We start from the raw sequence: 16,063 nt of genomic DNA, 5'->3' as shown, positions 1-16,063 counted from the left end.
CTTTGTTTTTGTTTTTTTTTAATAATCAGCTACAGACTGCTTCATCTTTGGAGCACGGTAACTGGACTGCTAACTGACTTGTTTTCTGCGTTTTAGCATCAGTGCGCTGTGCGTGTGTATGTAGCTGATGATTAAAGTGCAGGTAGGAAGAGACCAACTGAGCCAAGGGAAGAAAAAAAAGTACTACTTTCAACCTCAATAGCTAACGCAGTGCCCGTGCCGGAGGGGCACCTAAACAGCCTATTGATCATCACGTATGATGACCTGGAACAAAGGTAAGAGCAGGTTAAAGGGCAAAATTTCTTTTTATCCAAGGATATTTACATGCGTATTTAGTGAATCATATGGGCCCTTTAAAACACTGTCCCAAAGGTAACTGGACAATTGACGCCTCAATTCTTTCTTGGCTAGCTGTTTGCTGGTGCATTATTACATTATCCCCAAAAAAGTTAACAAAAGGTCTATAAATTGCATATTTGCAGCAGTAGCCTCTTAACAACAGGACCACGTAAGTGCCAGTTAAGCAAGCCAACACACAGCTGAAAAATTTTACCATCATCAGCTTTTTATATATGTAAAAAAGTAAACTAGGGGCACACAATCTGAGTCGTCCACGATTGAAATCAGACAATTTTTGCGCCAAACAAGGCAATTCAGTCAGTCAATTTATTAATTTGTTTACAGTCGATCTGTGTTGGAATTTTACAATGTACATAAGCCAGGTACTGTTATATGTAGAAATATGGGCACCTAGACACATTACATGATTTGTACATGTTTTTGAATTGAAAAAAAAAAAAGTAAACACAAGTTCTGCAGCAAAAAAAATTAAAAAGTGACTTTTTCGAAAATGTTCATATACATTTGCTTTATATTTGATTAAATTAAAAAAGTTTGGATCTGCTTCCAGTTGTACAGATATTAAAACACTTTCAGCTTGCTTTTTTACTGTCCGAAATATCATTAAGAAATGGCAGTTGTGGAGAACTGTGGAAGTCATGGCAAAATCTGGTTGACTGGAACTGTTCGTACGCTGGCCAGAAAGGCAAAGCAAAAGAATGGAAGCATAGATTCCACTAAATATCAGCAAATTCTAGCTGAAAAGTGTCTGGCTTCTACAACAGGACAATGATCCAAAACATACCACAAAATCCATTAACTACTTCAGGAAACGCAGGCCGAAGCTTTTGGAACGGCACTCGCAGTCCTTAACCATCACTGAAAATCTGTGGGTAGATTTTAGACTTGCTGCGCATGTAAGACGGGCCTAAAATATTGCAGAACTAGAAGCATTCTGGGGGTGAATGAAAATTCCAAAAACAAGAATTGAAAGACTCCTAAGCTGGTTGTGTTACTACAAAGTGACTTACTAGGGTGTTCAAACTTTTGCAAATTTACTGCTTGATTGTTTTCCATTTTAGATTAGTCGAATATAAAATAACTGTTCCTTAACATTTGCAGAAAACATTTTTTATTAGTTTGCTGCAGAGACTGTGTTTACTTCTTTTCACTTAAAAATCAACACAATATGTAATTTGACCAAGGGTGCCAAAACATTTACATACAACTGTAAGTGCACTCTGTATTTGAACACTTCTGCTACATCTATACCAAAATGTTATCTCACAGGGTTAAACAACCACGTACACTTCTGAATGAACCACTTTATTTGTTTTTATGTTTTTTAAACAGACAACCAACTCTTCAATTAATAATTTTGAATGCTGATAAATAAAGCACTATAAATATAAATCATTTCAAAAACAACTCTTATAGAGTACGTATATTCTGTCATGTGGCAAAATACATACATGACATGACAAATATGACATGAATAGTTGTCTAGTTTTACATTAAACATCTGTGGTGGGTTTCAAGAGCTGCTGGGACTATTTTTGATTTTTATGAAAGCAAAAACACAGTGGTGACCTTTGCAATGGCAAACAATCAGATGACAGAAAGCTGCAGTAGCGCAAGAATACTTTCAATCAAGAAGAAAAACAGGCTCCAACAGTCCCATCTCTAAATTTAGATGTGAGGATGACTCCTCAGTATTTTTTTTAGAAGAAACTGGGATACTTTAGTAGCAAGCTAACTATGCCATGTGGGATGTCTTGTTCTATATGAGTTATGTGGATGTAGACTGCCATGCTGTGCTGATTCATGTATTGTGCTCTTATAGCTGTGGAACATAGAGATTGTGTAATATTGTACGATGAGAGGCTTATCTTATCCTTTTTTGTCATTAAAGATCAAGAGCACTTTCAGTACAGGATGTAGGTACAGATGTATCATAGAGTACCACAAAGAGAAGAATACACCAGCATGACCTCATGGGGTTTAGCGAGAACATCCAAACCAGTGATCAACCTTAAGAAAAGAAAGCCCAGAGCAAAGATGTGGACAACATGACAATATTTAGCATTAATGTGATAAATTATGTCACATTAGGTAACAATATGCTTTTTTTGAGCATATCGTGGACATCGTCAATACCTAAAGAACACTGACCTATTCCATGTTTCATTACCAAAAGAGCATCAAGACACCTGTTTAATTAGTTTAGTGCAGCACAGAGTGTGAAACACTGCATACAAATCATTGTATTCATAATGTTTTAGTTATTTTTTAAATGTGGCACTACTGGTTCTTTTTTGTCTGTTCTAGAGCTGCAACAACTAACCAACATTATCGACAACATCGATCATTAAAAATAAGTGGCAATGAATCATAGCTGACTTGATGATGCTTGTGTTTCTCATTTACATCACATGATTGAACGAGAGAGACAGCGCACACTGCACGACCAATGAAAACAGAGCTTTAGGTCACAAAGGCTACGTTTACACAGCAGGTAAAAGCGGTCCAAATCTGATTTTCTCACCAAATCCGATTTTTTTGTGTGGCTGTTTACATTATCTTTTAAATGTGACCTGTATGCAACATCAGTCTGAACAGATCAGCTCCTAAACCAACCCGCACGGGCAAAAAGAACAATGCTTTACATGGCGGCTGGTCCAGAGGTAAACAATCATGATGTCCGGCGAACTCCAGTCGCTCCCGGAGCTTTCAGTTTCGTCTTCGCCAGCATCGCAGGAGCGAGTATGAAGTTCCAACAACTGCCAGCTGGACTCATCACCCACAGTGTGTTCGAGTTCGCATAAAAGTCGCATGAATTCCGATCTGGCTGTTCAGACAGAATCACACTGCCGCAGATCGGATATGTATCGGATTTCAGTACCACATATGAAAGCGTCTTAAATCATAATTGAAAATGTCAGATTCAGTGCATTTTTTTGCTGTTCACACTGCCACAAAGATGACACATCTGTGTCACATATAAGGAAAAAGATCGGATTTGGCCAATTTTTACCTGCTGTGTAAACGTAGCCGAAGACTTTTTGAACCCTGTTTGCAGCATTTGAATGTGGACTGATAACACTGCACATTGAACCAACATTGCACGTTTATTACAGATGAGCTGTTTCAGGTCTCCGTATCTGAGAAGACGTAACAGACTGTTACAATGTGATCTGGAACATTAAATTTCATAAGATGATGTAATCGACCACACAGAAGCTATTTAATTTATTTGTCCTTATCATTACAGCAGAAATACAGAAAGCCATCTTTTTTGGACTGGCATGTGAGATTTGCTTTGTGTTGTTCCTTTATTGTTTCTGCATTTAGGAGCAATGCAGAAAATCTGTGCTGTGCCCTTGATAAAAGTCCTTTCTAGAAAATATGAATAAGAAGATAGGCATAGAAATGAAAAGTGGTTGGTTTTTTTTTTTTAATTATAAAGGAAAAATAATCCTTGTATTTTTAATCTGTTCTAATTTAGCTAACCTCAGAACAACCAAGCAACTTAATATGTATCGTCTATTGGGAAAATATCGTGATGTTGAATTTTTACCATACTGCCCATCCCTACCAGTGTACTTTGCTAAAATGTACATTAAAAAGACTATAATTTTATGGACAAATTTAACCTGTACTAAAGTGACAGAAAGAGGAACACATGGAGAAAAAACAGACTGCTCATGATCTACATGCCAACTTATTTGTGAAACACAGTGGCTTGGCCACGTGTAGTCTCAGCCGCAGATGCTCCGCTCACAGAGGTATGGACTCGCGTCTGATAACTTTTGCATGCTCTTATCATGTCCATGTGTCCACACTTTTGTGCATTGGTTTTAATCTGTCCAAAGGAAAGCAGTTTTGCAAACAAGTATCTGTTCTGCATGCCATAATGAGCTTTTTGGAGCCCGATACAGCAGCTGGATTGAAAGACTGTGTGAAGTTAATGGTACCACATTAACTTCACAAAAGGAACATCCTTGAGTGTTTGCCACTGTATACCACTTTCTTCCCACAAATCCGCTTTTGCAGTAGTCTCATTTTGAAAATCGCATGCCCGTGTGGGGTGACCTATATGTTGCACAAAAATAACGTCTGTAGTTGGCTGTATTGCAGGTCGATCACATGACTCTTTCCTGTCAAAATAGGCGACTCTTTGCCATGTGAAGCATCAAAACGCACCAGGCTCTCTAACGATAGTAAAAAGTGAGAAGTGAGACTAGGCCATGTATGGCTGTCACTGGAACTCGCTCACAGATGACACAGACTGAACTCCTCTGATCTAACCTAATGTTTTAATACTATTCCAGGACCAAAAAGAACATTGCTCACTGACCATTCACCCAATCTGAACCTATCTGAGCATGCATTTCACTTACTGATGACAAAGTGAGCAGAAACAGAAAATGTCTGCATTACAGAGGGCTGCTGCCCAATTATGAAAATCAAATTCAGTAGTTTGTAAAACCTTTTTAAGACTTCAACTCAACAATAACAATACCATTTCCACAACACATAATTAAATACGGTATATACACAATATCTACTTTTTCAAACTTACTGGTTAAAAAAAAGATATATGATTTGAGATTGCACAACTGATCAGTCAGTCAACTTGCATGGCTGTTTCTGTGAGTTTGACTATCAGTTTTGCTGTGCTCTAGTCCTTCATTAGTGGTCAGTTGAGACTACAGGACCACTGTTGGCTGGATATGTTTTGGCTAGTGGACTAGTACTGTTCTAGATTTGTTTGATATACAAGATGACTCCATTTTCTTGGTCTTTAGGCATCATACAGTTTTTCTTTTCAATTTCTTATGTGAAAACAAAAAACACTTTATAGGGTGGGAGTGTATTTAGTATGTGGTCTAGGTGGCATGATGCTCACAGCAAGCGGCAGAAAACAGTCTCGAGCCGTGCACACATTTTACATATCCACGTTTAGACAAAAGGTGGCTAGTTCCAACACAGTGGAAACACTGGAGCTGCAAATATTGCACCTTTTAAGCTTCCTCTTTAAAACAGTTTAACACTGCAGACATTTAGACTGTTCTGTAACCATCCAAAAATATGTCTCACTGCTGCAGGCTGTGGATCATGTACGTTTATGTAAGCTCTACAACAGCAGAGTAAACAAGCAGAGAAACAAAGGATCAGAACTGGATCAAGCTTACTTTAGCCAATACCTGATCGATTAAAATATGTGGGGTCTGACATCCCTAAATTTAGTACTTCTAATGTAAAAAAGTCATTTTCCAACATTTCTTGACCTGAAATTTAATTTTAAGACTTTTTAAGGATCCGTGGGAACCCTGGTCTGGTAGATCATCTCCAGGTAAGACACCCAGCAAATGGTCATATCTGTTGGTTGGACTTCAGGCAGTTGCTCATTGCAAAGGATTTGGAACCAAGTACTAAACATGATAGTTTTATTCATTACATTACCTAAAATGGGATGACTACATACGAAAGGGTTGTGATTCCTATATATTTCACACAATACTGAAATAAAATTCAACAAATCAAAGTGAAGTTTGCAGTATAACAGCAGTTACTGTTTTAAATCCAATGTGGTGAACTCCTGACCCAACACACAAACACTGCTTGTGATGCATATGTATTTTGAATACAAAAGGTCCTTTCTGGGGTCAGAGAAAATTCAGTGGTCTCTTTCTATGACCCAGTCCTAGAGATTACCCCAAAACGTAATTCCTTAATAACTTATGTTAACCTAACTCTCAGCAAGTACCATCACATAAGGAACATAAACCAGATCACACACTGGTAGACGAGGGTTATAAACATCAAAAATGGTTATTGCACCTGTCATACTGAAAAAAAAAACAAAAATAAAAGTGTGAATTATATTTAAAATATTTACTTACATTTATTAGAAATCACTTTGAATTTAGGAGCACATCGATGTATCGATGTCAACAGTTCCTGGTTATGGTTGTCTCAATCTATCAAACACTTTGGCTGTCACTACGTGCAGAGTCAGATTCATTCACAGAGAACTGAGGGTGATTACCAATTATGGGTCTGTGGTCAGAGCTCCACGACAGTACTGGTCATGTCTTATTAGGTGCAGTATTGACTTGCAATGCGAATACGCCTAACAAGGACAAAAGGTAACAAACTCCTCATTATGGAGTACTGCTCCAAACACAAGCTCTCCACCAGGTAGGATAAACATTTCTACTGTGTCCTGTGGGATAATGACAAATTTCATATTGCTAAACCTTTCTTCTAAAATTAATTCCAAAATGTTCTGTTAGTGTAAGAAAAATCACAGGTTTGCACAAATGCATTTTTGCGCAGCCCTATTTTAACTACGTTACACAGAAAAACTGCATATTATTTTCTCTAACCAACACCATAATACAGGGTCTAAATACCATAAATACTAGGGGTGGGAATCTCCAGGCACCTCACGATTCAATTACGTTTCAGAGGGCTGTGATGTGATCATAAAATGATTATCAATGCATCTCGATGCATCTTTTTTTTCTACACATGATTTCTATTTTCTTACTGTCTGAGGACTTCGTACTTTTAAAGCAAAGTATTTGTAATGATCCATAATGCATTTATGTCCAATATCTTTTATTAATAAAACAAATGGAAGTGATGTGGTAAGTGAACTAGAAGGCTCTCATTTTGTTCTTCTCATCTTGTTTGGAGACACTGCTGCCACTCATCTGTGATAAAATGCGCTGTTAGGGTGAAATAAGATCCAGTGGTGATGGATGACCAGGCAGCACATTATAGCCGTCCTACCTGTTTTCTTTAGTGATTTTATAACTTCGGTTTTGGTCTCGTGGTAGAGAGTGGGGAGGGTGGTCGCTGTGTCAGTAAAATATCTTTGAGACGGGGCGTGAGCAACATAGTGCGAAAGCCCTATTTCTCAACGACTGAGAATTGGCGTGCAGACTGCAAGTTACCTAGCAACAAGATTTCGCCAGGCTAGTAGCGAACGAAAAAGGAAAAGAGAAAGACAGACAAACATTTGGAGATGAATGGACTTATTCGCATTTATAAGTAGCGCAGTTGGTTTCCTGAAACGTTAAATCTGCAACGAGAGACTGTCAAACACTAAAAAGTTGCGAAGCTGAAGTCGCTTCTCCTTCTAATTTTCCCGTTCCACTTTAAATGGTGCCGCATTTACATTCGGCGCCTCAGTCAGAATTTAAGGTGGAACGGGAAAGGTTAGCAAGAAGCTGGCGAATGAGCAGCGACTTCAGCCTCATAAAACAGCCAAAAGCTGAAATAAACTGTTCTACTTTTAAGGAAAAGTTTTCTGGCGGAGATGGGAGGAAAGCGGCTATAGCTAAAGCTTAAATCACAGCAAAGTAAATCTGCGTTTTCGTTTATATTGTTTAGTCTATACTAGGACATTAACACATACTGACACATACTGGACATTAAATGTTGCGGCTCCCAAGGTGGTTTGATTTTTGTTGAAAGGACGATATGTCTCTTCTTATCATTTGTGTTGTGACTCCTGACCTAACCTGGCTTTAATGCAGAGGGAGCCGGTCGGACTTCTCGCTCATCCTGTTGTGCTTTTGTTATGTGCCGCCACAGACTGTCCGGGCACTTCCAAGTTCCGCCCTTTGCATTCCGTCAACATTACGTTATAAATTAAATATTTAGAAAATCGATTTTTGACGGTGAATGAATCGATTCAGAATCGTGCACGTCCGCATCGCGATGCATCTAAGAATCTATTTTTTCCCGCACCCCTAATAAATACCATAAAAGGGGGGGTAAATGTAGGCTATCAATAAAGGCAAACTACAAAACACTGTAACATCTGGGGTTCTTCAGACAAACTTAGATGACTCAAGGTTATGGTCCATAACTAGGGCTGAAAGATTACTCGTTTTTATACCGAAATCGCAATTTAACAGCACGCAATTTTCAAATTGCAAGAGCTACAATTTTTTTTAATTATAGCCTACGTTATAAAAACGTCTTAAGTTTTAAGTGAAATTGAACTGAACACAGACCTAGGGAACCGCCAGTTAAATCCAACCAAACCTCCATGGGACTTCACAACCACAACTTACCAACAGTCTGGTAGGCTAGATTCAGAGGTCAAGCCAGAAAACATAGATATTTTGGTCTTCTTGGTCACGAAAAACAGACCTGAACCTTAATTTCTAGAAAATAATCACAATTTAAACAGCAATTACAGTATTAATCAGGAAAATCTTAATTATATATTTTCCCCATACCATTCAGCCCTATTCATATTACAGCTTTACTTTTAATTAGCTGAAAACAGCACCAAACACGGGGAGAAGAAACACAGCCTCTCAGCTAACAGCTAAAAACACAGCCCACCACTCCATCCATACGCAGGTTCTTCAACATAAAAGTGCTTGTACGAATGAACCTAAAACAGCCCAACATAAACATTTCTTCTCCTAAAAAAACTTAACTACTTACAACTCTGACATTTTTAAATATAAACCATTGCAGCTCGGGCGCCTGACATCCTGCTCACTCACAGCAGTGAACGTCACGCTAACATGGTACTAGACAGCTTTTGTTCCAAGGGCAGCAGCAAACAGTGACCCGCCATACTGGACCTTTATTAGGACCGCAATGCACGCCCTTCATATCTTGAGTTGGACCACCTCTGTGAAGCGCTGGTTAACTGGTGCTTGCACTGCTATTACCTCCTAGCCTGCCTCTAAGAGAGGCTATTGGGCCTGGTAGACGAAGCAAAGCCATGCTGTGCGTACCGCAGCACTCTGCGAGGAAAGCAACTAGCCTAGAGATTCAGATTTTACAGCAGATGAAGCCACAAATGTGTTTTCAATATAGTGTTGGATGCAGAATTTCTGATGTCAAAGCTTTGAATATTCACTGTTGATTACTGCCCAAGTTCCGGAGCCCACAAAATGGTATTCGGGACAGCTCTAGTAAGATATGAGTGAGGGACCAATGTGTGTTCCCACCAAGGAACCCTTAGTATTTAAGGGGTTAAGTCAATCATTACCTGTGGTTACCATTTTAAGGAATACCTAAGAATGATTCCCACAAAACAATAAGTAGCAAAGGTATGAACACCGACTATAAAAAAATCAGTCAGTTGGCAGAGGGTTTTCTTTATAACCAATATCTCCAGGGCAGAGGAATGCCCTAGAGATGAGATTACTGAAGACTAAAAAAAACACCACTTTCCAACACATCCAACAGAAGAGTGTGCTACACTCTGGGAAAATTTGTCCAGATACCTGTTATCTGAGCTAATTCATCAGCAGTGTTTGTGGTCAACTGTCTTCTAGAGAAAAGTGTGTGATGTTTACACAAGTGTACCTATATAATGTTCATGTAATGTTCATTAAGAGTGTAACGATAAACTCAGCTCAAGACACAATTTGTTTCACAATAGTGGGTTCACAAATTCTGAATTCTCACCACATTTTGAACAAAATATGAATGAAAAAAAGGATGATTATCATTTTGTTTCACAGCTTATTAATGACACTATAGTGAGGGAATAGGAGGTCTGCTGGAGTGAGCTATTTATTGGTGCTGTTTGTTTCCAAACTCTGATGTTCAAACAATGCCAAGCACTGGATTGCATAATTTTTTTTTTGGGGGATTTTTCCCCAATTTTCTCTAGTCATCTCCTCTTCCACCCACTAGTTAGGACTCCCCCAATCACACGATACTACCAAAACTAGGAGGGTGAAGGCTAGCACAGGTTTCCTCCAAGACCTGTGAAGCACCGCCGCATCTTTTCGAACTGCCGCTCACACAACGCCATTGTACAGCCGAACGCACTCGGAGGAAAGCGCAAACCGCCAGTTCTGTTATGTCAGCTAACAGACGCCTGCGCTGACTAGCATCGCGTTGAGTGATGGGGAGGGGCAGCATCCTACCCACCCAGAGAGAAAGACCAATTGTGCTCTCTTAGACTTCCGGCCACGGTTGCGCCACTCAGGAGCCCATTGGATTGCATAATTAAGAGAATGAATTGAAAGTATGTCTGTTGTGTAAAATCTGCTTTAGTACAAAATTATTTATAACTCTATGGTGTTAATCACATGTAATATCTCATCTATTTCTGTATGTTAAAACAGAACAAATCAGTTATTACACTGTACAGAAAGTGACTCGCTCAATGTCACTTTGATCACCTTGTCCAGCTCCAATACCAATTTAAAAATCTTGCAGTCCTGTTATTCAGGTAGCAAAACATTTCAGTAGACCCCAGAGGATGATGCTGTTCATTTGCAACGGTAATTTATCAAGTTCTTTCTGCATAGCTTTCTGAAATTTTTAATTCATTCATGTCCATATTTGAATTTTTTCATTTCTTTTTGTCCATATGTTCTTTGAGATTGCCTGAGTATAAATCTGAAGGCACTTTTCAAATTGATCAAACTATATGGCTTAAAACCTTATCACTTTATTTTAGTCTTGACTTAAATTTAGTCTTTGTTCTTTTGTTTTTTGAAGTGAAAAGAAGTGAACACAACTTCTGCAGTAAACTACTGTACAGTTACTTTACATTTACATGAACTTAAAAAACAGAAAAAATAAAACTAAAATACAGGTCAAGCTTTGTCATCAGGAATTGTCAACTGATGACAATTACAGAGCATAATAAGTTCTTTAAATCTTCAAACCATGTGGTAACACTCAAAACACGTGGGCCCCTCTAAGAAACTTGCTGAGAATCAAAAAATTAATCTAGCTTTTATGAAACGCTCATAAAGCTCATAAAAAGCTCACAATTTCCATTGTTGTAATTAAGAAATGACAGTTAAAAGGAACTGTGGAAGCCAAGGCAAGATCTGGAAGATAGAACTCTCAGATAGAACTGCTCATATGCTGGCCAAAGAGGTAAAGCAAAACCCCCATATGACAACAAGGAAGGTTTAGCTGACATGAGTGGTGGTGCGTCAATGTATTGTGCAAAATGATCTGCACAGAAGAGTCATCAGTAGGAAACCTTACCTGTGACCTTATCACAAAAACCAATGTCTGATGCTGTAAAACAACTAGATAAACCAGAGGTGTTTTGGAAACAAGTACTGTGGACTGCTGAAGTAAAAATGAAATGCTCTCACCATAAACACAGAAAACATTGCCCAGGTAGACGGAATAATGAATTCCACTAAATATCAGCAAATTCTCAGGGCAAATGTGACAAAGTCAGTAAAAAACTGAGGCTGTAAAGAGGCAGGCCTCTACAACACTACAATGATCCAAAACATACCTTAAAATCCACCATGAACAGCTTTAAGAAACACAAGCTTAAGTTTTTGGTGTGACCCTGACCTTAAAAATAATTTGCATGCAAGACACTCAAGAGTATCACAGAAGGGTGCAGCAAGGAAAAGTGGGTGAAAATAATTCCAAAAAATTTCATTACAGTGTTCTGTGGCATTTCCATTACTATAATACATTTTGTTGGTGGATGTGAATGGATTAAAGGTACAGATATACTCAATGACTGTGTTTACATGCAAAGATTTTTGCCGATCCGATTGAATACACTCCGATTACAGATTTAGACTGAGGTAATTATATGCTCACTCTACTCAACAATCTGATGGAAAATCTCCATTTACATGCTCACTACAAGTAATCAAATCCAAAATTACATAGAGTACCACTTAGAGTAAACGTTACCATGGCAGCAAGCATCACGTGAGGTCCCAGTCAGAGTGAGATGAGTTTCCAGTTGGCGCGCTTTTGTTTTTCACTGCTTTAAAATGTACTTCACATGTATTAAGAAGCGGCGAGAGGAAGACGTCGTGTTCTGAGACACATAAGCTGGACGCCCGTCCCACCGCCGTTTTTTAAAGCTCAAAGGGTAAATTCGTCTCCTCTACAGACCAGTCTCGCCTCCCGCCAAGTGGAACGTTATAAACTTTCACTATGACGCGAACGAACATGCACAGAACGTACTTACAGAGTCTACATGGCTGTTATTCTTCTATTTAACGGATTATTTACAGGATCACCCACCTCGTTCAATCGGAAAGAAATTGTATTCCGAATGGCCCTAATCGGACTAGACTATTCTGACTGAGGTGTATATATGGACGTGTTCTATTCCGATTGAGCTATTAGTCGGATTATTAACGGATTATTAGGCTGCATGTAAACGTGGCTGATGACTTGCCATTCCTGAAAAGCCTCAAAAACTAGTTCCGATCAAGAAGTACACTAATGTTTTAAAACTATTTTACACTATATGAACCCACTTATGCCATGTGATGAACTGGTGACCTGTCCAGGGTGTTTCCTGCCTTTCACACAATGAGCACTGGTATAGGCTGCAGCTCCCCCCCCGTCACTCAGGAGGATAAGCTTAGAACATGTATTTGGGTGTGTGTATGTGTGCGTGCGTGTGTGTGTGAATCCACTTACTTACAGACTTCCAGCATTTCTTTAAATGTGTAACATTACTGCAAATGTATGGAAATTCCAAAATGCTATAAATAATAAAATCTATTTTGCAATATTTCTTAGTAAATATAATTTTCATGGTAATACACAATCATTAAAGCGACAGACTGAAATTTCAAAATGATAAACAGTGATCAACACAGCAAACTGACACTACTGGATTGTTCTCTGTTAATCCTCATTATGTCTTTTGAATCTTCTATATTATGATACATCTTTGTCGACATTATAAATATAGTTGATATCTTTCCACTGTGCAATAGTTCATTCATCTATTTTTTACTACAGTTGCACTGGAATGTGCTATAGGCATTACACACTTCTTTCTGCATAAATTGAAAAAGAGCAAAATGACTTAAAATCACATTCAGGATTTATGTAATGCAGAAATAAATAAGGTAGGCTCTAGTTTCTATGTGACCCAAGTGCATGACATAAAGAAATTCAGCATTTAAAAATTTTGCAGTCCTGTCACTGTTTGCTGCTTAATTAATTACTGATGTTTTGTAGTTACACTGTAACAATGTAAAGACTACATTGTACAGTTTGTGTGACTTTCACACTGTCTGTAAACTCAGCTCATCCTGGAGTGGTTCTGACACCCTTCAGCAATTTAGGACTGTGACTGCAAATTAAGTATTCTTTTTACAGATTAACAGATTCAGCATTGCATACATGATAAAACTACAGGCTACAGAGGGAAGAAAATAGCTTTTACACGCCTCTCTGAATATAAACGAGCACAGGGCAGTCTGGGAAATATGAAGTCAAGAAAACACTGTTTCATGCATTTAATGATGAAACTACCTGTTTATAATTAATTACTTACACAATAATTACTCATGCAATAACACTCATAGGCCTTTCTTACAGTGCATAGTTTATACAGTAAGAAGCCACCAGGCTTAATGGAAGCTTTTCATATAGCGCTTCATTATTCACCTGTTTGGTCCTCTTTAGGAAGTGTTGTCTTTTGGTGAACTGTAAGTCCTCTACTCCATAACTACATGACAAGAAATCAATAGGCCGGTACAGAAATGCCACAGATACGTGCAGAAATGTATGTGCACAGTGTGTATAAAGCAAAATATAATAGTAACTTACCAAAATGCTGTCCACTTTTGATTGTACAGATTTGCTGAAAGACACAGCGAGAGAACATGAATTCATCAACTTGAGCAAGTACAAGGTGTGATCAAAAAGGGAAATGTGCACATTTGTCTGTGGTGGTTTGGAGCACGGAAAGAGCATTTCTTCGAGATCATGTTGTCTGTTGTAGGAGACTGGAGAATTATTAGAAGAGTCAGATAACATTAGTGTCAGTTCACAATGAAATGTCCTCATCATGTGCCCTTATTTACGACTTAATTACATGGCAGCAAGCAGTGCGGAGGCAGGTGTGTTTCTGGTAGACCTTGTTTGACTGATCAGCTGCATACAACGAGACATTTCGTGCCCTGAGCTCCTCCAAATGATGCCCAAATTTGAATGCTATGACATTATATTTCCCCCCTCCAGTGAAACATGGCTTGTTAGGCAGCTGTGGGCTGTTATCGAAATGCATTTCACAGCTGTAAACTGACAACATAAGCTACAGCAATGTGAAGCATAACCAAAGCAGGCCAAACCGACTAGCTCTGGCTAGAACCGCTGGTTAGCTAACCTTGCTGTCTAAACCCCACTGCACTGACGGTTGGCGTTCAAGCAGTGACCCCTAAATCGGCTGTAGCCGTTTATTTGATGAAATACAGGGCGACTCCGACAACAAAAACAACAGATTTGAGGTTCTGGTTTGCAAGCTGCTCTTCCTTACTGCAACTCCTCCACTGTAAGACATCGCTAGCGAGGCACGGCGCTGATTCGGCTCGGAGAGACGGTTGTTTTCGGAGCTAGCCCGCTAATCTGTCAACATGTTTTCGCTCGGCAGGCGGCTAGCGAGCTAAGCAGCTAAAGCGGCTAGCCGGTCTTACCAGATTGAATTCTTTATCTTGTTGTACTGCAGCGCGGTCGCCTCGGGGCCTTGCAGAGCAGGCACCGCGGTGGGGAGAGAGCCCAGGCCGGACACGGGACTCTGCTGCAGCTGCCCAGGTTGTTGTTGTTGATCATCAGCCATCACGGTGAGCTTTCTCGCAGGGAGGAGGAGGAGGAGGAGGAAAAGGAGGGGGAGCGAGCTTTAACATGTAGGCCTCATCTCAGAGAGGAGCAGCGGCTCTCCGGGTGGTGCGCATAGCGGCGGACCGCGACGACTTCACACTCTCATGCGAGCGAGCAGCCGAGAAGAGCATCAGCCGAGATGGTGTCAGTTAATGCATAAAACACAGAGGAGACGAGCGAGCACCGTCGCGGAGGGGGCAGATAAGCAACCGTCGTGCTGCAGCGGCAGCCGCCACGGACGCTGCTGCTGCTGCTGCTGCGGCCAGAGCAGTAGAGATGTCCGACTCGTGAACGACTCGTTTCGAATCGGTTCTTTTCCACAAATCGGTCGAACCGATTCACAAGTGCAACTGAATCGAACTTTTCTGTAGCGCCTATAATGTTAGTGACAACATAAAATAGTAATATAAAATTTCAGGTTACGGCAGGGGCATCATTACGGCATTCTGCATAATCAAATGGTTAACATGTCTACAGATCATTCAGGGAGGTTTGTTGCGTTCTAGAGAAACTTACCGAGTCAGAATTGTTCACACTGGTGGTGATGGGAACCAGACGTCCGAAGTGTTTAAAGCTCCTAAAGTCTCTCTCACGGAAGTGCAACGGTTATTAATACTCAGACTTATGTCCGAGGCATTGTTTTACAGTATTTTTGCGATAAAGGTTTTGGTCTAAAACGTTTTTAATCAGTTTATTTTGATCCATGCATGGTGAAGGGTTACAAGAAGAGTGGTCTCATACAAAATAGTCCCCAAAGAAAACATTTTTTTTCAAATTTGCCAGTATTTTACCATAATCAACATTACATATATAAACTCAGAAGACACGTGGGGGTTCACTGGTGGATTTGGACAGTAAATAAAATGGCTATATTTGTGTTGTAGACACTGAGACCCCTGGTTCCTATCATCACCACTGTAAAGAAATCTGAGTTAAGCTTCTGTAAAAATTAACCATTTCACAAAACACTCTGTTTATATCTCAACCACTGAATTATGCACATATTTTGAAAAATCGGTGGAGTTCCCCTTCAAGAAAAAACTTTGAATTCGCTTACTTTCTCTCTAGTGAATCGTTGAACTGGGCGTTCGATTCATTCAAACGAACA

General features: G+C 39.5%; 1 protein-coding gene across 1 annotated transcript in view; it reads right to left on the bottom strand.

The window, feature by feature from the left end:
- LOC118811820 (DNA-binding protein RFX7) overlaps positions 1–15,201 on the bottom strand; it is a 28,333-nt gene extending 13,132 nt beyond the window's left edge. The window contains exons 1-2 of the mRNA XM_036576336.1: positions 14,772–15,201; positions 13,906–13,939 (exon numbers count right to left, since the gene is read on the bottom strand). Coding sequence (XP_036432229.1) covers positions 13,906–13,939; positions 14,772–14,914 — 177 coding nt within the window. The 5' untranslated portion in view covers positions 14,915–15,201. The remainder of the gene's footprint in view (positions 1–13,905; positions 13,940–14,771) is intronic.
- Between the last annotated feature and the right edge of the window lie 862 nt (positions 15,202–16,063).

Source organism: Colossoma macropomum, unplaced genomic scaffold (genome assembly GCF_904425465.1).
Source record: "Colossoma macropomum unplaced genomic scaffold, Colossoma_macropomum, whole genome shotgun sequence".
Classification (NCBI taxonomy): Eukaryota; Metazoa; Chordata; class Actinopteri; order Characiformes; family Serrasalmidae; genus Colossoma; species Colossoma macropomum.
Note: the sequence above shows the minus strand (reverse complement) of the source record. Positions and strands in the feature narration are given on the sequence as shown.